This window comes from Ictalurus punctatus, chromosome 27, assembly GCF_001660625.3.
Source record: "Ictalurus punctatus breed USDA103 chromosome 27, Coco_2.0, whole genome shotgun sequence".
Taxonomy (NCBI): Eukaryota; Metazoa; Chordata; class Actinopteri; order Siluriformes; family Ictaluridae; genus Ictalurus; species Ictalurus punctatus.
Window position 1 is genome coordinate 16,042,501 of NC_030442.2, and position 22,722 is coordinate 16,065,222.

General features: G+C 39.8%; 2 protein-coding genes across 3 annotated transcripts in view; both read right to left on the reverse strand.

The window, feature by feature from the left end:
* Nucleotides 1–3,594, reverse strand: part of cylda (cylindromatosis (turban tumor syndrome), a) — a 25,783-nt gene extending 22,189 nt beyond the window's left edge. The window contains exon 1 of one of the 2 annotated variants that reach the window (XM_053676595.1): nucleotides 3,216–3,594. The gene's annotated coding sequence lies outside the window, so the exon portion shown is untranslated. The remainder of the gene's footprint in view (nucleotides 1–3,215) is intronic. The other variant, XM_053676596.1, reaches the window with a different exon arrangement.
* Nucleotides 3,595–5,044: 1,450 nt separating this feature from the next.
* Nucleotides 5,045–14,580, reverse strand: nod2 (nucleotide-binding oligomerization domain containing 2). Its single transcript, XM_017459332.3, has 11 exons — nucleotides 14,312–14,580; nucleotides 11,940–13,610; nucleotides 11,721–11,844; nucleotides 9,601–11,359; nucleotides 8,796–8,879; nucleotides 8,602–8,685; nucleotides 7,747–7,830; nucleotides 7,423–7,506; nucleotides 6,276–6,359; nucleotides 6,064–6,147; nucleotides 5,045–5,874 (listed from the first exon to the last, which is right to left on the reverse strand). Exons 2-11 carry the CDS (start codon nucleotides 12,423–12,425, stop codon nucleotides 5,802–5,804), a joined length of 2,946 nt encoding a protein of 981 aa, XP_017314821.1. The 5' UTR covers nucleotides 12,426–13,610; nucleotides 14,312–14,580; the 3' UTR covers nucleotides 5,045–5,801.
* Between the last annotated feature and the right edge of the window lie 8,142 nt (nucleotides 14,581–22,722).

Below are 22,722 nucleotides of genomic sequence, written 5' to 3' on the forward strand. Positions count from 1 at the left end.
AGGAGCAAAGAAAAAGACAGCGGTGTTCATCTTTTACCTGACGTCAGCCGTGGAAAGGAGGACGCCTGCACTGCCGAACGGGCCGAGCGACGATTCGACGTCTACGGACGCCACGTTTTCCGTTCGATCCGAGTAAAAACACTAAATCTAAAGGCATTTAATAGCATTTCAGAAAAATATATATGTATTTTTTTTAAAAATCACAAAGCGTGTAGTTTTTAAGGCAGTAAAAATGGAGCTCGGAAGGTTTTCCAGTACAAACAAGTGGAAACGACGAATAACACGTTTATCACGTTAAAAACCATGTCACGTGAGGACGCCGTGAGGACTTGCCTACGTTCAGCTGGACGTTTTGGAGCGAACGGACTGAACGTGAAGTCTCACTCTGAACAGCGTGAATTAAATACTGGAAACAGGTTTAAACGAGTCTCACGCCTAACGCCAAGGAGTAACCACGGCATCGCTCTGTGAAGTCGCAGCCAAACTGCACCTTCTGAGATGATACAGCTGTGCTATCAATCACACACACACACACACACACACACACACACACACACACACTGAACTATTCCTTTAATCGGCACGTACGCGCTGCCAAGATCTGCATTTATGTAACGATGAACAAACGATGTGTGTTCTTTACACACAGACATCCACGCTGACTCACTCGCGCAGTGTGTGGATGCTGGGGTTTCCCCTCTCGCTGCAGGCTGTGTCAAGGAAGCTGTAGGGGATTTTACACACGCGCACACACACACACACTTTCCACTCCATGCTGAACAATACCAAAGTGCTGAGTAAATCTCTCACCGAATGAGCGAGACATGATTGTACGATCTTACGATAAGCGACGGCCGACGCAACTAGGGATCTCGTGTAAAAGACGTGGTGTTTCATGCTTCTTTTTTTGGTCAGTGCTGTAATTTCAGGAGCGATATCCGATACGGTCATTTCTCAAGTCTGTTATAAAGTAGAGCGCGGGAAACGGCTGCGTTTACTCGTACCGTCACGAACTGAACGGACCTCGGGAGCAGCCCGCTGGCGGTTTGTCAGCAAAACGAACGGCTGCGATACTTAGTGATGCGTGCCGTGTATCGTACGAGCATCTTTAAAAGATCATTCGATTCCGGTTAGTGCCGGGGTGTGTGTGGGTGTGTGTGGGTGGGTGTGTGATCTGACAGTCGACTTCTCCGAAATATAGATTAAAAAGCATTTCAGTCTTCACAGGTCCCACTCGACACCCCTTGAAACGTCTCATGATGGGGTCTGTATGTTGACGTATTTCCTTTTGAAACAGGAAGTGTCTTGAAGCACTTGACTGATTTACACAATAGTCGATGCACCGATTTGAGACACGCCGCTCCACACTCGCCTCTGCCGCCATATTTAAACTTATCAGTACCCAGAATAACTCGACATGAAGAACGATGATCTCACTACCCACTTCAGCCAACCCTGTCCACTTTATATGTTTACGCGGTATACTTTGTGTTTACGCCGTGTACGTCATGCGTTTACGCCGTGTCCGTCATGCGTTTACGCGGTATACTTTGTGTTTACGCCGTGTACGTTATGCATTTACGCCGTGTACGTTATGCGTTTGCGGCGAGGTTGTCCGAGAGCGGCGCCGATGGTGAGAGAGAGTAGAGCGCGGGAAGCCGATACAAAAAGACTCGCCTGCTATCCATCCTAAATAGGATCCCAGATTAGAACGAGTGTGTCTCAAATCAAAGCGTATGTACTTTTTTCTTTACGAAATGAGGGCGTACTTTTAGTGCGTAGTATAAACAGGTGAACTGGGATGCGGCACATGTTTACCGCTAACGAGACACGCCCCCATGGACAAAAAAATAAAATTTTCAGAGACTAAAGAAAATTAAAACCAGAGTATCCTCCATCAACTATTTTTGTGTGGGTTTTTGGAATCAAACTTTGTCTTTTTTTTTTTTTTAACCTGTTCCTTAGTGATATGGACGCCAATACGGGAGTATATCTAGATAAAATTCATAATAATAATAATAATAATAATAATAATAATAATAATAAAAGATTTGGAGATCGTAAAGCGGACTCCTTTCAGAAGGGTACGGCCTAAAAGACAGTGTTCAACGTTATACCATGAAACATCGTGATATATTTTTTTACGTCTATATCGCTCATCCCTAATCGCTCCGACGTTAATATCGATCCCGATCTTCACGTGTTCTCCGGGTTTCCTCGACATTGACCTCAACGATGGTGCTTTTCCACCAGCTTGACTCGACTCTGCTCGCTTTTTAGGGGTTTTCCACCATGGATAGTACCTGGTACTTTTTTCCTGAGCGAGCCAAGCCGACACTAAACGTGAGCCATGCTCCGTCGGAGTAAGGATTCACCTTAACGAGCGGTTCTGTATTGTGTCATTGAATACATCCTTCACGTACGTCTTAGACACCGGAACCTCGACCAAGATGAAGCGCTTACTGAAGATGAGTGAATATCAGTTCGTTTTTTTTTTCTCTCCTCGGTTTGTAACGGTCTGTGCCATCGTACGTCCTGGTGAAAACAACATTTATAAGGAGGGGTTAGATTGTTTGTTTGTTTGTTTGTTTTTGAACCCAGATTTGCTGTAAAACCTTGAATATAGTGAAAATCATGACAAACCGGGACACCCCAAATGGGTTTGTGGGAAAAGAAATGGTGGAGACATCTTCTCTCCTCTATTGTGAGATTTCAAATATATATATATATATATATATATATATATATATATATATATATATATATATATATATATATCTTGGAGAAAATCTGATGTACCTGGATCTCTACCTGAATCACAAAGACCATGTCGGGATACATTTTCTTCAATATAAAGAAATATATAAGCTGATCAGTGGTGCTATAAATAAGCCTACATGAGATGACACCACATCTGTACTGCATCTACAGTAACAGCAGATTTAAATCACCTGTGTCATTAACCAGGGATAAACATCTGTCCAGTAGTTACTCAGCTAACATCACAACCTACCAAAGCAAGATTTTTATTTTGATTTCTATTTATTTTATTTATTTATTTATTTATTTTGCATCGAATTAACACAATAATGACAATAATGTAGCTGCGCTGTTTACACTTTCAGGAATAACGTTAAGTCTATGCAGGTGAAAACGTTATTCAGCTAGCAAGAAACAACTTTTCTCTTATTTATCCAAATGACATACATAAATACCTTCTTGGAGCTCTTCCTTGAAGGAAAAAATCTCTTCGTCTTCGATGTGGAAATCTCACCGCTGCCTTATTCCTGATGTTTACATACAGAACGTGAATGGTTCGGCTAGCTAGCGTGCTAGCTGCGGTTGAGTACCAGTCTAACCGCTAGCACTGTACTGGTCTCTGGTTAAGTTGCTAAGCAAGCTAGCTAGCACGCTAGATATGTAGCGAACCACAACTAGCGTTAAAATAAATAGTTGTTTGGTTTTAACCGGCTAGCTTTTATTTTTTAAATAAAAGAAAACTGCTCCGAAATTTAATTTAAAAAATAATAATAATGACGTAAGGGCAGCAAATTATTTTAAATATATATCAATCATTTATAGTGTGTATTATTATATAAACCTAGTTTATTCGGTTACATATATTCGCTTCTGATTGGGCAAAAAGCGCTGTTTTCAGTGCTGATTGGCTGTTTGAGCTTAAGTCCCACCTCCTGGGGTTTTCCGTTGGGTTCGTTTGAAGAGATACGGTAGCCTATAGGCTGAATCCAAAATGGATGACGACTCGCTAGATAAGTGCACTACCGAGTGTGTACAATAATGACTTTTACGGCCCATTTAATGCACTATTCTTCCAAAAGGCAGTCAATTAGGATTCAACCATTACGACAGTAGTATTTGGCAAAAGCAAGGTTAACAAAAAAAAAACTCCTAGGATACTGTATTATTGGTGTAATAAGATTGGGTTAATTTGTGATGCATGAATATGACTCTTTTTGTTTGTTTGTTTTCATATATATATCAATCAGTTTGCATACTTGTTGTCAATTTATTTGAATTAGCTTTATTAAGACTTCTAATGGTTTTGAAACACCTGCTGCCTTATTTATAGGCTTAATACAACCTCTCGGAAGACTTGAAACAAACAAACAAACAAACAAAAACTTTTACAGCGCTTTAGAAAGTGTTTAGGTATATACTATTAACAACAGTGACAACCATCGGTTTGGAAAGTTTAGGAAAGTGACAAAAAGACACAACCAAAAGGGGAAGAAAAATAACAGAACAACAATCACAAATAAATAAATAAATAAATAAATACCAGAGAATCAATATAATTCCAAACAAACCGCGAGAGACTTTAAAAAGTCATTAGAGACGAGTGGGATAAAGATCTACATTAATGCACCGTCAGAAATATAATTTTACTTATTGTACTATTAATATCAACACATACGTGTAGTTTTTGACCATTTTTGGTTACTTGTGATAACCCGACTCACTTGAAATGTCTTTCTGGTTTCAGGATTTCAACGTATGTAAACTTGTGCACTCAGAATTCCCAGGCTCTTTATGCCATTTGGAAAAAATAAAAAATAAATGTTTATCATACAAAAAGATCACACAACTTTTATTAGAGAGAGAAAACACATAGAAAGCAAAAATAATATAGAAAAATGATATAGAAATGACTTAAATATAAATCCACATAAAGTAACATGGTACAACATACAATAAGTGCAGTATGTGAAGTTAATAATACTCTATTCTTCTTTCTTTTGTTTCTGTTACAGCGTGCACATACTAGTATAGAGTATACTGGTAAAGACCTCTCGGATAAACACTGGTGGATTACTGGGGACTATGTGTTAGAAAATAACTGGAAATAATGTTCGTTCATAATACAGCATATGGGTGCCCTCTGTGTCACACTAATATCACATTTACAAACATGTATGCAAAACAAATGTAAACAATATTTTAAACACACACCCGTTTATCTACATGTTTCCGATAAATAGCTTTATAAATACAACTTACTGTACAAATCTACTGCTATTTTTTAATGCTCCAGCTCATTATAACTCCACTTTATACACTCGTTATACCTCAAAAACTCTTATTATTTCTGTGTAAATGTGTAATATCTCGTGCTTTGCAACATCCTTTTCCATGACTCATCCATTGTAGGTTATGTACATTTTAGTGAACCGCAAAATTTACTCAACACTGGTTACTGGCACACCTGAATACATTCACCCCTAGGAAAATTTGGTATATTCCACAAACTACCTGCTCAAGAGGAAGTTGAAGTAGCGTCTGAATTTCCTGAAGGTCATGGGAAAGGACATTCGGTTTCACTCATTTATTTATTTATTTATTTTTATCTTCTTTACTTATTTTCAATGATATCGTGATATTGACTGATGAAGTCACTTTGAACGTACAGCTCTGTTCACCAAAAGATAGATTCAAAGTAAATGATTAATTAGAAAAAAAATCAAAATAAAGTAATAATGACCTCAGGCCATAAGTATGTTTTCTCGTTAACCGCGTTTGGTATGTTTGGTAATGCTGGGAAAAAAAAACACACACACACACACACACACACACACACACACACACACAAAAAAACACCTGTTATGTATTTAAGAGCTAAACATTGCATTAAAAATAAAAAGTAGAAGACATTCCTCCATAAGATGTGTTGATGCATTTTATAACGGTTAATACGTGTTTTATTTATACATTCAATCTGTTAAATAAAATGGATAAACAGCACACTGATTATAGAACGAAGAACCGGTCTGATTCTTTCACCCTTAGAAGATGAGTCTGCTTTCTCGCTCGCTAAGTTCCTTCACCTCCTCTGCGCTCAGGTTGTTTCCTCTCAACCTGGAACAACACACGCTTCTCAGTTATCCCTAGTACATCTGTTATAGTGCATTAATGCCAGAAATCTTCCGATATACTGTCGATTGCGAATCGTTTTCCGTACGAGCCATAATCCTTCACAGTCTGAACACTGTTCTCTACACCATGTGAGTTTAATTACATAGGTATAAGCATTAAATCGGCTCTTACCACACTTCCTTAACAGTAGAGTTCTCTTTCAAAGCCTCAATCAGACACTCCACACCATCCCTCTTAATGCAGTTTGGGTTCAGCCTGAGAAGTAGATAGCAGGTAGAAGTAGTAACGTGAAAAAAGGCCACAGTGCAAAGGATACATTTTCAAAGTAAATAAATTTTCAAAGCATTTTCAAAAAAAATAAATAAAAAATCGTAACAGCTCACCAGAGCACCAGAGGTGTCGTGCTTCTCTTAACAAGCTCCGCTAAGGCACGAGCTCCTGCGCTGCCTACGTTGTTATCCGCAAGGCTATGGACATAGTACCGGGGAACAGAAATAAAGTGATGTTATCATTACTACTTATTACTATTTGTTGCTCATCCTCTAGCGTTAACTGTGCAATAATCCATTTATCACTTATCCGTATATAAACAAGGTGTTACTTAGCTGTATATATTCATATTTGTATTCATCTGTACATACATTTGAGGTGTTCGCATTATACATATTACCATTATTATTTTTTTTATTATTATTACTCTTATTTTCTCTGTTCCTATTATATATATTTTTAGACTTTTTTTTTTTTTTCGATTCGACTCCTATTTAATGTGTTCTTTTGTGTAATTGAACTGCTATAACGAGGGAATTCCCCCAGCGTGGGATCATTGAAGTTTTTATCTTATCTTATCTCATCTTATGTTATCACATTATTCTCAGGAAGGCCTACATGCTAACAATTCATGTTTGTCCAAAATATAGGGTGCATCCCCACGCCATAAAATAAAGAAAGAAAGAAAGAAAGAAAGAAAGAAAGAAAGAAAGAAATAAAGCTTCGTGTCTCTTCAATTCTACATTTTTCTGGCCGTGATCCAATCAAGAAATAAGGAGAGAAGAGGTTCCTATATCAAGGGGAAACAGTTATGGTCGTTTTTATAATTAAATCTTTGTTATTGTATTGTATGACAAAAGTATACAGTAAAAATGTTCCTCCTTTTCCAAAGTCCAGTAAATACAAATAAAATACGAATAATATTAAATAGATAGGAAACAATGGGTAAGCAGGATGGAGGTTCCCTTTTCGAGCGTGAGCTCAGGTTACTGCCTGTGCGGAGTTTCACATGTTCTCACTACGACCTTGTGAGTTTCCTCTGGGTTCTCCGGTTTCCTCCCACCTCACAAAAACATGCCAATTGGTGAATTAGCTTCTCTAAATTGCCCTTGGGTATAACTGTGTGTGTGTGTGTGTGTGTGTGTGTGTGTGTGTGTGTGTGTGTGTGCGTGTGTGTGTGTGTGTGTTTATGGTTCATTGAGATGTACTGGATTTCTCATCCAATGTATATTCCCGTCTATCGCATCACATGACTCATACCTTAACCATATCAACGTGGTGCTGTCCTTCAGTGCATCTGCTAAAGCCTCGGCACCTTTGTCTCCAATATTATTTCCCCACAGCCTGGAGGACAAAAAAAAAAATTAGAAAACATAAAATTACAGCTTTATCTCTGACTGTTATAAAGAGCTGACAATGGAGACTCCTTCCATAAATTGTTCAATATACATCTTATAGAAAAACTTCAGCATAATAACAATTATACAGCAGTTAGTTCTGGTCCACTGACGGTATCACTCTGCTCGTCTGTGTTCGTCGCGTGAATTTTTTTTCATATGAGAACGATATTTCAGTGCATCTCACCCAAGATACTGCAGTGATTTGTTGTACCGCAGCCCTTCTGCCAGCTGCTCGGCCCCCTGTGATGTGATCTTATTGTTTCCGAGTCTGTAAAGCATGACATATTATAGACAGGATTGCAGGAGAATTTCAGCCTAGATTAAATAAACTCGACAGATAATTGCTTCAGAAATATAAACCAGGAACTTACAACCAACCCTGCTGAGAAATGGAAAAAGAATCAGAATAGATGTAGAAATGATCACAGAAATTCTAATGGTTTCCACTACAAATACCATTACACACCATTATCGCTTCTTAATGGTATCCACTAGACATACTGTAATATGGCACCAATAGAAGGCAACTAATTACCAGTAGACACCCACAGGGACCATTACACCATTTTGAAAGAGTTCATAATATTGCGGAGCCGACTGAGCGTAGTTCAGCTAGCGGCTGATGCTAAGTGTAATATTTTTCCCCTCGTACCGTGTGCTTTTTTCAGTTGTTACTAACACATCTGAGGAAAATGTCGATATTCCCGACAATTATGTTTAGTTTTTGCTGTCATCCTGCTTTCTTAAATCGCGTAACGGTTTAAATTATCTAGCTAAAGTGTTAGCATCAGTCATTGGCTAGGTTACCGTGCGCATAGCGTCCATATTTCCTAGTTGCCAAGCAACGGGGTCCTCATTAGTTGATGCATTGTTCAAACACATCAAAAGACCTACAAATTCACTGGTTTATAAAACACATACTTAAAATCTTGTGGTTATTATTAACTTCTTTAAATACTATATATTTTTAGGATTGAAATGTGGTTTCATAAAAGCAACAAATGCACGTTATTATTATTTTTTTTCATATAAATAATACCTTAATGCAACGAAGTCCTTCTTTGTCTTAAACAGCCAGGCAAAATACTTTGTGCATTCATCTGTTAGTTTGTTGTTGAACAGCCTGTGCAAAATACATTTTCATTTTTACAAAAAGAAAAAAAAAAAAAAAAGCATTACGACTTGTGTTGTAAGAGAGTATGAATTAAATATCGAATAATTTTACAAACTCACGCTACTTTCACGAAGCATTCGCAGTGCACTCCCTTCTCAACGAGTTTGCGTATTCCTTCATCTGATATGTTATTGTTCCTCAAGCTGTCAAGATTGCAATGAATAGAAAAGAAAAGAACCCTTTAAAGTGAGTTTATGCAGACTTATACTTAAGTTACGATATTAATTTGCATATGTTAATTATTGTTATTGTTTATGTGTTTATGTCCAGGGTTACATGAAGATACCATATAAAAGAATGTATTTAATACGACTGGTTTAAAATAATTATTTATTCCTACACTCAGAGACGAAATGGTTCCCTCTAGCACCCTAAAGAGTTTTTCAATTTGTCTGGAGGAACTCCAGATTATAAGTAGAACCCTAGAACAAAGGGTTCCCATTTGAAAAATCTTAGGAAGCTAGGATAACCATCAATAACCGTTCAGATGAACCCCATTTCTCCAAGATTGTAGTTTGTTCAGATGAAAGCAGTTTTTCCACAAAAACGGTATGATAGTTTGAATACTTACTATACACTCTTTGAAGAAAAAAGGTTCAATTTAGAGCCCAAAAGAGCTATTCAGTTTGTCACATTGGGGGAACACCTAAAAGTTCTATTTACAACCCCTTTTAGAAGCTAAGAACCTTAACCCATCCAAAAAAAACATTAAGGAACCATTTGTTCCCCCTAAAATGTGTACTATAGGAAGGTACTAATGAATCAAATATCAAATACAATAATTATGTGATACAATAATAATTGCGTATTTTAATGATTAAATTCAATTCAGTTTAAGGTTTTCCAATAAAATGACATTCTTACTAGAGGGACTGACAGATATGAAGACATGGCAGGAGTTGTTCCAATCCCACATCCCCCACTGAGTTGAAGTCCAGCTGTAGTCCAATAGGATTCGGCAGGTACCTGAGGACATACGCCAGAGCCGTGCATTCCACTGGCCCAATATTACAGTATGTTAACTTCAGGTGCTCTATTTCTAGTTTGGCCACCGCACCCTTAGCAATCTCGTTCTCCTGCATCTCATAGATGCACTTAATGAGCCAAACAAAACCTGGCATGGCATGCATGCTCTTCTTCTCACCCTTCACTGGTGGTGGGATTGATTTGAAATGCCTCTGTATACCCTTGGACAAACACTTCATGACTTTTTCAGACTTTTTCTCTAGCAAGACAGCAGGACAGGACGGTTCGATGAGACTGCGGTAGCGCTGGGACAGAAGTCCTGCAACAAATTCTGAGGTGATCTGCAGGTTTGGGCTCTCTGCTACATTGCAGTCATCGACTACAGGCATCATGCAGTGTACAAGACAGTTGTGATTACCTGTTGGCTGCTTGAATTGCGACTGGAAGAGCTTCACGATGACAGAGCAGTTGCCATTGTTATTGAGAACAATATAGAGAGCAGCAAAGAAGCACTGCATGGTGGCATGCAGGAACTCAAAGTGTTTGCAGTCAATGTAGTCTGAGAGATCCTTACATTGTATAAGGAATCCAAGATCAAGGTCCTGCTGTGTGATGCTACCTTTCTGCAAGTCTGACTCTGTGAATACATAACAGGAAGTCTCTAAACCCTCCAGTGCTAACTGTCCTAGTCTTCTCACCAGCTCTAGATGTTCCTGAAGCCATCCTTTTCCCAAAGTCCTATGTTGCTGAGGCACCTGCTTCTGGAGAAAATGCTTCAGAACCATGAGGTACACATCAGTGACTGTCTGAGGGCTGCCTTCTCCACATCCGAGCAACTCTTTGTAACATTTTGATATAATCCAGCAGAAGACAGGAATATGGCAGAGCCCAAGTAGGGCTGTATTAGCCTTGATCGACTCTACAACCCGAGTAGCTACAGTGATGTCATTGTGGTGTTTCCTTACAAAGTGTTCGATTCCCACAGGAGAGAAACCCTTGGCCAGGACTTCCTTGCGGAGATACCGCTTCAGAGATGGACCCACTGCTTGGGGCCTGCTGGTTACCACCTTCTGTACCCCTTTCATTAAGGTACCCTGAAGCAAGTTGAAAAGCAGAGTGTGTACAGGTGCTTGCTGTGTGGGACAGCAATGGCGCTCTTCATCTGTGAAGCTGTGCTTAAACTCATCAAGCCCATCAAAGGTGAAAAGGACTAGGTGAGGGTAGTCGAGAATGAACTGGAAAATTTCATCTTGACCCTGGTCTGCCCAGCAGCAGTGCTGGAACAGGAGCTCTTTTAAAGAGAGCATATTCTTCTCGGCATTCAGTTTGCGGCAACTGAAAGGGAACAGCATGTGAACGTCTGTCAACAAGGTACCTTGAGCCCACAGAAGGTGGAGCCTCTGCAGCAAGGTACTCTTACCAATACCTGCTTCACCAGAAATAAGTATTGTATCGGCTTCCTCGTTTACGGTCCCGAGCAGACCCACCAAATCCTGCAGACCCAGATCTGTAACCTTTGTGTCACTTTGCACCACTTCTAGAAGGCCATCAGTATAGATATCTTCTAGGGAAAATCTTCTTGTTCCACCATATATGCTGAGAATTTTTGACTGACTGTCAACAGAGCTGCAAAGCTTCTTCTTGTAGCGGAGGCATTCTGGAGAAGGGAGTAGTGAGGAATCATAAATCAACAAGTATCTAACTACTCCCTTGCTGTCCATTTACAATAAAAAAGGTCTTGTATTCTCCTACAGTACACACCCTGCCAGTGCTATGTGAACTTTAACTGAAAGAGAAGCAAGGGCGTGACTAAATTATAAGTATTTAATATATATTGAGGCAGTCTCAATGTTAGTAATTCAAAGGTAATTAACAGTGCTGGTTTTCCTATTTAGACTCAAATTTGAAGTGTAGAACTTCAAGCAAAACAAATGAAGTCTACTGTAGTCAAAGATCCTGTTTGATAGTCAAGCAGGGAGCACAAACACGAGCAGAACAAGTGAAAACCACATACGTACCAGTCGAGAGTTCCTTTTCCTCTTTCACACTTTGAGGTTTACTGTCTATGTGCTGCAGATACTGCAGCAAAGCTTTGGCAGCACCTTCCCCATTGAACCTCACTTGGTCTAACAGCTTTCTAACCTAACAAGAAACACAAAAGTTCTGACAATAAAATCTCATACATCAGGCACCCAGAGAAAGGACTGGTCCAATATGTGTGTGTAGGTATCGCTTACCTTCTGAGAACGTGTGTACACTGGTAACAGCACTCCATCACAGTCTTGTGAAGTAAAGCAACCAGCTTCCTTCAGAGCTTCCAACACCTTATCAAGATGGTCCGGAATCTTCTTCACCAGTGCTGGTCTGTCAATCAACAAAGCCTCACTGGCGCTTGTAGGAGTCTTCTTGATGTCCCTTTGCCTTGAATTACCTTTCCCAAAGCAAAGTCCAGCTTTCTGAGCCTCAGGTAAGACGTGATCAAAAGCTGCCAGCAGCAGACTGCAGGCCTCCTCTCCTTTGGTGTACACCAAGTCCAGAAGGTCTCTGGTTTTGGAGCAGAGGGGTTTAGGGAGACCCTGGACATTGTGGTAGTCTTCCCAAACGAGGACGTCCCAGGACAGCAGCAGGTCAAGCACAGAATCCAAAGGTTCAGCGGTGCCACCGCAGCACAATGCCCCCAACAGTTCTGTTCTCTGCCTTAGCACCAGCTGCTGTGCACACATGACTCAGCTTCACATGTAGAATATGCTGCTTTTATAAGTATCGGGTATTTTCAAGGACTGCATAATAGCCCTTCTGATGGAATGTCTCACTAATATTCATCCAGTCGATGCTATAGAAACGATTAACAAACAATACTGCACAACCCGAGATCCTCATTTGACGCAGATATATAAAGTGCAGAAGGTCTTCAAAGTCTGGTTGGTCAAGAAGATTTATTTGACAATATTTATCAGCATAAAGATGCTTCTTCAGCTTCATGGAAAGAGTGGAAAGTAAGCGACTATGTCCATAATTGCAAGAAGTAACAGTCCTAGATGTGACAGCAGATGGAAAAGGTGGCCTCAAAATTTTACTTACATTTAGGACAGTCCAAAAGAAAAATATATAGCGGAAGATTTAATTTAGACACTTCATTTCATTGTGAACCAGAAAGAACGCATCTCACAGCTTCTCCTCTTCTCCATGTCTCTCCAAGACATAGCATTCTCCACACAGGAGATAGTCATGTCCATGTCATCAAGAAATAATAGTCCTCCTTTTGAATGAAAATAGAAAAGCTGAAAAAATAAATAAATAAATAAAAACTTCAAAGTTGGGTTGCTGCAAATCAACAAATAAAATTTACTCCATGTCAAGATACTCCAGATAAGTCCAAACTATCAAGAAGTAACAGTCTTCCAGAAGTCCACGGATAGCAAATGTAGCCTAGAAACCTCCTTACATTTAGGATGGTCACAACATTTTTTGTAGAATCAATCTAATCAGTAGTATGAATGTGTGTGTGAATGTGTATGTGAGTGTGCCTTGCGATGGACTGGCACCCTGTCCAGGGTGTACCCCGCCTTATAGAAGTATGTATAGAAGATGGATAGATGGAATCTAATCAGTAAACGTTATTTTCGCCAAGAAATAAGTTCTATCTTCATAAGTCTAGAAGTTCCATCAGGTCCATGTCGAAAGCTGAACAGCAGATAATCAGAAGTCCATGGCATCGAGTAACAGTCCTCCGTTTGGTTTAAAAGGTTTTCAAAAAATGCAAGGTGTGACTTGGTGACCCAAAAAAAATAATAATAATTTAAGACTCTATTTAATTTCGACGTTTAATTCATTTCTCACAAGACATCTAAAGGTTTCTTCAGCTCCATGAGCTCCAGGTCAAGGGCCAGACAGATGTTATGTTAAATCTATTCAAAGAGAAGTAACAGACGTGTGAGGCAAATCAAATCTACCAACACATAGTTAAATTATCACGTCATTATCACTCTCTCTCTCACACACACACACACACACACACACACACACACACACACTCTTGCTCTCTCACTCTCTCTCACCCTCTCTATCTCTCTCTCACTCACTCGCTCTCTCACTCTCTCTCACCCTCTCTATCTCTCTCTCACACTCTCTCACTCACTTGCTCTCTCACTCTCTCTCTATCTCTCACTCTCTATCTCTCTCTGTCTCTCTCTCTCTGTCTGTGTGTGTGTGTGTGTGTGTGTGTGTGTGTGTGTGTGTGTATCTCTCTCTCTCTCTCTCTCTCTCTCTCTCTCTCACGCACTATAGTAAACTGTGTATTCATGGCATTTCCTCATCTTGGCCACAGTTGTACCAGAAAAAAAAAAAAAAAAAAAAAAACCACACATCATGCACACAACCAATTTTGCTCAACTACACCAAGACCTTAACTTCTCTTCCATTTATTAAAAAACATATCCATTCATCTCTCAGTGTGTTGACAGTAGGACCTGTTGATATGTTTACATGCCTCACGTCACATCAGGCTTCACCGTCTGACAGAACTATGGACTATAAACGTTCACTTTATGACTCTTGAAGGCTTTAATCAGCAAGCATTTGCATTTTATACAGTTTAAGAGGGAAATACCTGCTCACAAAGTCTGGCTCGTGTAACAGAAGGTCAGAGAACTCAGGGCTGTTTATCCAGTGATATCACTGTCTCCAGTGGGTGGAATCTCTTCTGAGCTCTTCTTTATTCCAGGGCTGAATCAGAATATCCGTATCTGGTTGTTTACATGCTGTATATATTTTATTCATTAGATGTTAAAATAATAACCCGTGTGTTTCCTCCCCGTGTGATTACACGGATGTTGCTGTTGCAAGTTGTATCAGTAGTTAGGGATGAAGTGAAACTGAAACTACAACAAGTCTACTTTTCTGCCATATGTGTAAAGTCCCCCACAACCAACAACGCAAATTGTTTTTTTTTGTTTTTTTTAATACATTAAAACAATAAATTATAAAATATAGGTCATTCTGAGGTAACTCCTGAGGTAACTTTTTATTATTATTATTATTATTATTATTATTATTATTATTATTATTTTAAAAAAAGAGTAAAAAGCAAAAGAAATCAAATCTAATTGCTATAACGTATGACTCAAGTTCCAGTTAAATATAAAACATATCTGATTGTTATTCCCCAGAAAAATAGTCCTCTGAGTAAAACTGCGTGTCTGGGCTCCTGATAGAGTATGGGAGTACATTGAACTTTGTGCAGCACTGACATTATACACTAGATGGCGCAGTTGCATTGTGTTGTGCAGCAGAAAGTTAAAGCACAACTCGGTGACTGAAAAGCTCCATTTTTTTTTTTTTTTCAATTATTAGCTAAGACTCACTGTGGAAACATTAGCACCGGGCCACCATTGTGTACATGCAAAATCTATTTTCAGCCAAAGTAATATAAAAACTATGGAATATACGTAATAAATATAGAATATCTGGAATATACAATAAACTGTTGTCTACTGTACACTTTCAGAAAAAAAAAAGTGGTACTAAAGGTAGCTTTCCTTCCATTCAGGGTGCTTCAAGGTTGTTCCTTCAGTCTGTATTCATTATTACACGATAAATGTGAATGTACTGTAATAATCTTTTAGAATACCTTCCCTGGTAAAAGATATACACTAACGCTACAAAAGGTGAACGTTTAAGAGCACCACCCAGTCCGAAGGAAAGAGTTTAGTACCCTTTATTTTCTGAAAATATATAAAGGAAGCATCGGTGTAAAAATCTAGAGCATTTCTATAAATAAACCCTGGACATGGAACGTTGCAAGATTTTATTTATTTATTTATTTATTTATTTCCAGCAGTGACATATCAATTCATCATGGTGGTGCACCGAGTAGCGTTGTCTCCTCACGGCTCCCGGGTTCGAACCTGAGTTCAGATTACAGTGCAGTCCGTGTGGAGTTTCATGTTCTAACCGTGTCTATGTGGGTTTCCTTTGGGTTCTCTTGTTTCCTCCCACCTCCTAAAAACATGCCAGTAGGTACTTTGGTGACTCTAAATTGCCCCCAGTTGTGGACGTGGTGGACTGGTGTCCCACCAGGGATGGTATTCCCACCCTGCGTGCTAGATCCCGGGATCATTTTCACAGCCCGGCAGTAACACGTGCTCAGCTTTAACCAGAAGACAGACGCTCTGGGAGGAATTAAGCCCGACTGTGTCACATTCACTGCACATGAAGTGCAAGCTCGTGCAGTTTTGTTTAACCGCTTGTCAGTTGTACGCTAGTGAGCATTCTTCCGTCTGACAGCTGTTGAAAAACCTACAAGGTTCCATTCGACTAACAACCGTCCAGTGTGGTTTTCATCATTGGTGGTCTGTGTGTATCACTGCAGGCTGTGGAGATGTTGTGAAAAGGGAACTAGAGAGCGTTTTATTCTCAGCCAAGGGATGCACAGGGATCTACTCTACTACAAATACAAAACGTGAACACTTCCTGTTCATCTCCCATCTTCCTTGTTCACGTCCCTGATCACTGTCTACACCTATTGCGCGGAATTAGCTTCATTATATCATAGCAGTGTATAGTCGAGGTCATAAGTTTGCGTACGCCTTGCGGAATCCGCAAAATGGTAATAATTAAATAAATAAATAAATAAATAAATACGAAGGATCATAAAAATGTATTATAAAAGTAGTCCACAAGACACAATAATAACCGACTTTACACAAATGAACCAGTTCAAAAGTTTACACACGCTCGATTCTTAATACCGTGCGTCGTTACCTGGATGATCGATGCGTTTATGTTCTGTGAGAGTTCTTCACGTGTCCCGTGTTCATCCGGAGCAGTTAAACCGCCCACCGTTCTTCAGAAAAATCCTCCAGGTCCTTCACATTCTTTACTTTTCTAGTATCTTCTGCAAATTTGACCCCTTTCCTTTCCAACAGCGAATATACGATGCTGAGGTCCATCTTTTCACACCGAGGACGACCGAGGGACTCGTACACGACTATTACAAAAGGTGCAAACGTTCACCGGTGCTCAAGAAGACAACACGATGCGTTAAGAACCAGGGGGGTGTAAACTTTTGAACAAGATGATCGGTGTAAATTGTTATTATTTCGTTTAAAGATCTTCTTTTTTTTTCATTTAGTACAGAAGCGACGTAAGATATTTACATGTTTCCCAGAAGACAAAACAATAACAATTTACACCATCCATCCTGTTCAAAAGTTTACACCCCCGCTGGCTCTTAATCTACGTATCGTGTTGCCTTCTTGAGAATCAATGAATGTCTTTTTGGCCTTTTGTCTGTATGATTACAGCAGCAGTTCTTAGTTACAAATCTACAGTATTAAAGTGAGAGTACACACTGAAGCAAGGATGAGACTTGGTCATGAATGTTTTAGGAAGTGAAACTCTTTAGGGTGTCCATGTGGTCCATTAGGATGAATCAGACAAGTTGAGGTTGACATAGAGAGAAAGAGAACTTTATTAGGCATGCTCTTACCCCTCAATGGTTAAAATTAGTGATTTTATCGATTGTTTTCATGGGTAATAATAATTATCGTGTGCAACGTTTACTTTCTAGAATCTTTTTTTTTTTGTCCAGTTATTCTGTAGTTGCCTGTACTATAAAACATGCAGGTTGGGCTTAGGGTTGTCTCTTAGTTCCTTGTTTTCCCCCCCTAGTTCACAAAATCTTCCCTTTGCAATCAATAAAGTATACGCATCCACATCTGTGTAGCTCCATTTCCCTATTTCTGCTCTGTTATTTCTCGGTTTTGGCATTTATTTACCAGCATCTGATTGACCAAATTTCCCCTTGTGGATCAATAAAGTACTCCCTATCTACAAATTAACAGTCGATTGTCTGTTCCGACTACTGACATCAGCATTTACGTGTCCAACTGTTTCTGACTCCCTCTCATCTCACACATGGTGTTAAAGAAGCTCATCAAAACATTGGGCAAGTATCTGAAAAGCGAGAAAACAAAACTCTCACATTACCCACGCTAGTTTAATGCCAGAGGGTGTTTAGATCATGTAGACGTTTTCTGGGATGAGCAATGGCAGAACGTTGATTCACTTCTTCATTCTGTTTCATCTTATATTTAAGCTTCACGGGTTAGAGATTGCTGGAAAATATCTCAACTCAATGCTGCGTTCGACTTACCTCGGAAGTAGGAAGTTGGAGGACTAGAAGAAGAAGAAAAAAAAAACACACGCTAAATTAAAAGGAATTGGAACGAGGCACGATTGACATTAGAAAAGACCGTGACACGGTGAAGAAATAAAGGTGAGCAAAATGTCTTAAAAGTACCTTGTCTATTCAAGTATACTACTTTAGTCACGTCATGTAACATTATTATTGAACGTATCACATTTGTATGGTAAATGATCGGCACTTATATAGCGCTTTTTTAACCTTAACGGTTCCAAAGCGCTTTACACTGGTTCTCGTTCACCCATTCACACTCACACACCAGTGGTAGCAGAGCTGCCATGCAAGGCGCTAGCTTACCATCGGGAGCAACTCGGGGTTCAGCGTCTTGCCCAAGGACACTCTGGTATGGATAGACATGTGGGTCGGGAATCGAACCTCCGACCCGACGATTAGCGGACAACCCGCTCTACCACCTGAGCTACAGCCGCCCTATTTTTATAACATTGTGTACAGTGGCTTAATATTTGGAGAACAAAAAAGGTTACTCACTTACTCAGTGTCAGGTTCATGATGGATACAGAACCTCTCCTAGCAACACTTGGCGTGAGGTGAGGTGGGAATACACATCCATCCTGGACAGAATGCTAGTTGCATCCATTGCAGTACACCACACACACTAATTCCCACCTATGGGCAATTTATCTTCACCAATAGACCTACTGGGATTTCATGGGAAGTGAGAAGAAATTCAGAGGAACACGAACAGAAACTCCACCCAGACAGTAACCCAAACTCAGGATCGAACCAGAGATGCGATGCTGCAATTCCATCGAGTCAGTGTGTTATAAAATCTTTTTTACTTTTAACCTCCCGAGGAGTAAATTTAAGAGTAAATTACCCCCATCAGTTTGGCTTCTCTGTTAAAAATCTATGTTGTATGATGTTTAATTCGTGTCGTCTCAACAGTCTCTGAGACGCAAACTAATCGATGCCGGAGCACAACAATTCCATTTCAGTGGGATCAAACAGGAACAAATGCCTTGTTCTGGTGTCGTTTGATCAGCCTTCAGTCACAGTAAATTAAAAGCATATCAGCAGTTCTCCATCATTGCAGAACATTGCGAGTGTCCTATCTGCGAGATGCTCCTTTGAGATGGTCGACAGAAGATCAAAGATGCCGCGTCTGATGTCGGCACCAATAACGGACCGAGCGGCACAATGGCTTCAAACGGACAAAGCAGGGAAGCTGATAAGCGGCGTCCTAATTGACCGGAGTCGCCGCAAAATTGGTACCCAATTAGCCCAGGGACACGAGAGTTTAAAAGGAAGAGCAGATCAAATGTCTCTTGACGAGAGAAGGGTGCAGTCAAAGGAGGTCCTGTATAGATGAGCATGTGTGTGCACGTATGTGTGTATTGAGTTTTAATTGACAAGAAGATTAAAGCTGCCTCCTGAGACGGGTTTTCTTTGTGGCTTTTCAGGGTGCAGCTAAAGATAGATAAGGAATGAGAGAAGAGAGACAGAGAGAGAGGAGCAGGTCTAGGGGGCAGGGTTCACCGTAAGCTCTGACTCCTGCTGGGTGCGCCGCCACTCAAGATGGCTCCTACTTGTTGGACATTCATTATCAAACCCGGTTTGCTCCTTTCATCTCCAGCTCGGCACAGCTCGCCACGCAAAATACAGAGGCACCTTGCAGCTTGACATCCTCCCATTCACGCTGTACCTTAAACAGCATGCTGCCACATCAAAGCAGCCATGCTCGCCTTTGATGTTTGCGAAAAAGAAAGAGGCCCCAATGATCTACGAAAAAACCAATGGAACTTTTTCAGAGCCTCTCTCTCTCTTTCGCGTTCTCTCTCTCTCTCTCTCGTGCTCTCTCAACCCCCACATGTGACCATTTTCATTACCTCGCTGCACCTACTGTACCTACAGCGTCACACCAATCGGTCGATCGAGTTTTCATTGTCGATTGTCCAATCAGACAGCAGTGCAATGCACAAAATCATGCAAATCCATCATCTGGCCTTTTTCCAATCTTCACCTGGCTGTCCAGTTTGAGTGATCCTTGGGTGATCCTGTGGGTGATCCTTGGCCTCAGATCCCCTTTCTGAGTGGATCCTGGTGTGGTCTTGTGCTGTTGTAGGCCACCCGCCTTAAGATTCAACATGCTACACATTGTGAGGTGCTTTTCTGCTCACCACGGTTAGAAAGAGCGGTTATTTGAGTTACCATAGCCTTTCTGTCAGCTCGACCAGTATGGCCATTGTCCTCAGACCTCTCTCATCAAAGAGGCGCTTGCTTGTTGCAGCTGACTGGAGGTTTTTTGTTTGTTTGTCACACTATTTGGGAAGTGTAAACTCTAGAGACTCTTGTGTGGGAAAATTCCAGGAGATCAGCAGTTTCTGAAATACTTAAATCATCCCTCTGCAGATCAACAACCGTGCCTCGGTTAAAGTCACTGAGGTCACAATTTTCCTCCATTCTGATGTTTGATGTGAACCTCTTGATGTTTACTGAAGCTCTTCACCTGTATCTGGATGATTTTATTCATTGCACTGCTTTGATTGTTTACTGGTTTTGTTTACTGTGTTTATGGTTTAGTGGGAGAGTTTTCTGATTGTTTACTGGTTTTGTTTACTGTGTTTATGGTTTAGTCGGAGAGTTTTCTGATTGTTTACTGGTTTTGTTTACTGTGTTTATGGTTTAGTCGGAGAGTTTTCTGATTGTTTACTGGTTTTGTTTACTGTGTTTATGGTTTAGTCGGAGAGTTTTCTGATTGTTTACTGGTTTTGTTTACTGTGTTTATGGTTTAGTCGGAGAGTTTTCTGATTGTTTACTGGTTTTGTTTACTGTGTTTATGGTTCAGTTTGGAGAGTTTTCTGATTGTTTACTGGTTTTGTTTACTGTGTTTATGGTTTAGTCGGAGAGTTTTCTGATTGTTTACTGGTTTTGTTTACTGTGTTTATGGTTTAGTCGGAGAGTTTTCTGATTGTTTACTGGTTTTGTTTACTGTGTTTATGGTTTAGTCGGAGAGTTTTCTGATTGTTTACTGGTTTTGTTTACTGTGTTTATGGTTTAGTCGGAGAGTTTTCTGATTGTTTACTGGTTTTGTTTACTGTGTTTATGGTTTAGTCGGAGAGTTTTCTGATTGTTTACTGGTTTTGTTTACTGTGTTTATGGTTTAGTCGGAGAGTTTTCTGATTGTTTACTGGTTTTGTTTACTGTGTTTATGGTTTAGTCGGAGAGTTTTCTGATTGTTTACTGGTTTTGTTTACTGTGTTTATGGTTTAGTCGGAGAGTTTTCTGATTGTTTACTGGTTTTGTTTACTGTGTTTATGGTTCAGTTTGGAGAGTTTTCTGATTGTTTACTGGTTTTGTTTACTGTGTTTATGGTTTAGTCGGAGAGTTTTCTGATTGTTTACTGGTTTTGTTTACTGTGTTTATGGTTTAGTCGGAGAGTTTTCTGATTGTTTACTGGTTTTGTTTACTGTGTTTATGGTTTAGTCGGAGAGTTTTCTGATTGTTTACTGGTTTTGTTTACTGTGTTTATGGTTTAGTCGGAGAGTTTTCTGATTGTTTACTGGTTTTGTTTACTGTGTTTATGGTTTAGTTGGAGAGTTTTCTGATTGTTTACTGGTTTTGTTTACTGTGTTTATGGTTTAGTTGTTCCATGCTTTTGTTGCTGTTCTTTTTTGTTCTTTCATGATTCTGGCTTTGTTCTCTTTTGTATTTTTGGTTTTGCTCCTGCTGTTGTTTGTTTGTTTGTTTGCTTTTTTGGGCTGTTTTTTTTGTTTTGCCTGTACTGTTTTTGGTTTTGCTTGCTGTTATGTTTTTGCTTGTGTTGCTGTCCTATCCTTTTTTTTTTTTTTTCCTGTTGTGATGTAGGCTTTGTTCTCTATTGTGTTCTTAGTTTAGCTCCTATTTTTTGGTTGTTGTTTGCTTTTTGTTTGGTTTGTTTCGCTCATTGTTGTGGTTTTGCTTGCTGCTTTGATTTCGCTATTATTGTGCTGTTCTTTTTTTGTTGTTGTTTTGCTTCCTTGTTCATTTAATTATTTATTACTATTTCTTTGCTGTTGTATGATTTCGGCTTTACCGTTCTCCTGCCTTTTTGCTGTTGTCTTTCGGTTTCATTCTCCGTCGTGTGTGTGTGTGTGTGTGTGTGTGTTTTTTCTTCTTCTTTCTACTGTTATTATTTATTTATTTTTCCTCTCAGCTACTGCTCCGTTTTTGTTGTTGTCATGTTTTTTTTCATTGTTGCATTTTATGTCCTCTGATTTGCTGGTGCGTTTTCGGCCTACGCGCCACCGTACATGACAGCCATGCTGTTGGGCTTGTGTAAAGGATTTGCCTCTGAAGGGAGCACGTTTTCAGCCTCGGCCTTGGTTTCTGTCGTGTTCAAAACCCTGACCTGCTTCCGATACGGCAATATAGGAGTTACTCCTGTGTACTGACACGTGCACTTGGATGTGTGACACACAGCGAACATGTTTTAAACCTCGAGTACTCTTTCATCCCTCCGTCTCAGCCCTGTGCTGTTTATGAGAGCGGTAAAAATCTGTTGCAGCATTTTCCCCTTCGCTAATGGTTAGTAATTTCCCTTTTTAAAGCCATAATTACAGAGGAGGCTGTTTGTTTTTGCCCTGCAGCACCGATATTCTCCTCTTTCTCTCCTCTAAATCACCTGCTATTGTTCATTAGGCGTCAGATGCTTTCACTGACGCATCTGTACATTGTACATGCTAGGAGAAGGCGTTTGTAAACTTTACACGAGTGAAGTGTTCAGGGATTTAAGTGAAGACTTGTACTGAAGATAGCAGGTGCCATTGTTTCATACAAAACATTTGCACATTATAAAGCCATTTTTAGAAAGAATT

Coding starts and splice junctions, on each gene's coding strand:
- nod2 (XM_017459332.3), bottom strand. CDS start 12,425: ATGTGTGCACAGCAGCTGGTGCTAAGGCAGAGAACAGAACTGTTGGGG. Junction 8,880..9,600: donor CATATCTGTCAGTCCCTCTA/GTAAGAATGTCA, acceptor CAATCTTGACAG/CTTGAGGAACAATAACATAT. Junction 5,875..6,063: donor TCTACTGTTAAGGAAGTGTG/GTAAGAGCCGAT, acceptor GTGTTGTTCCAG/GTTGAGAGGAAACAACCTGA.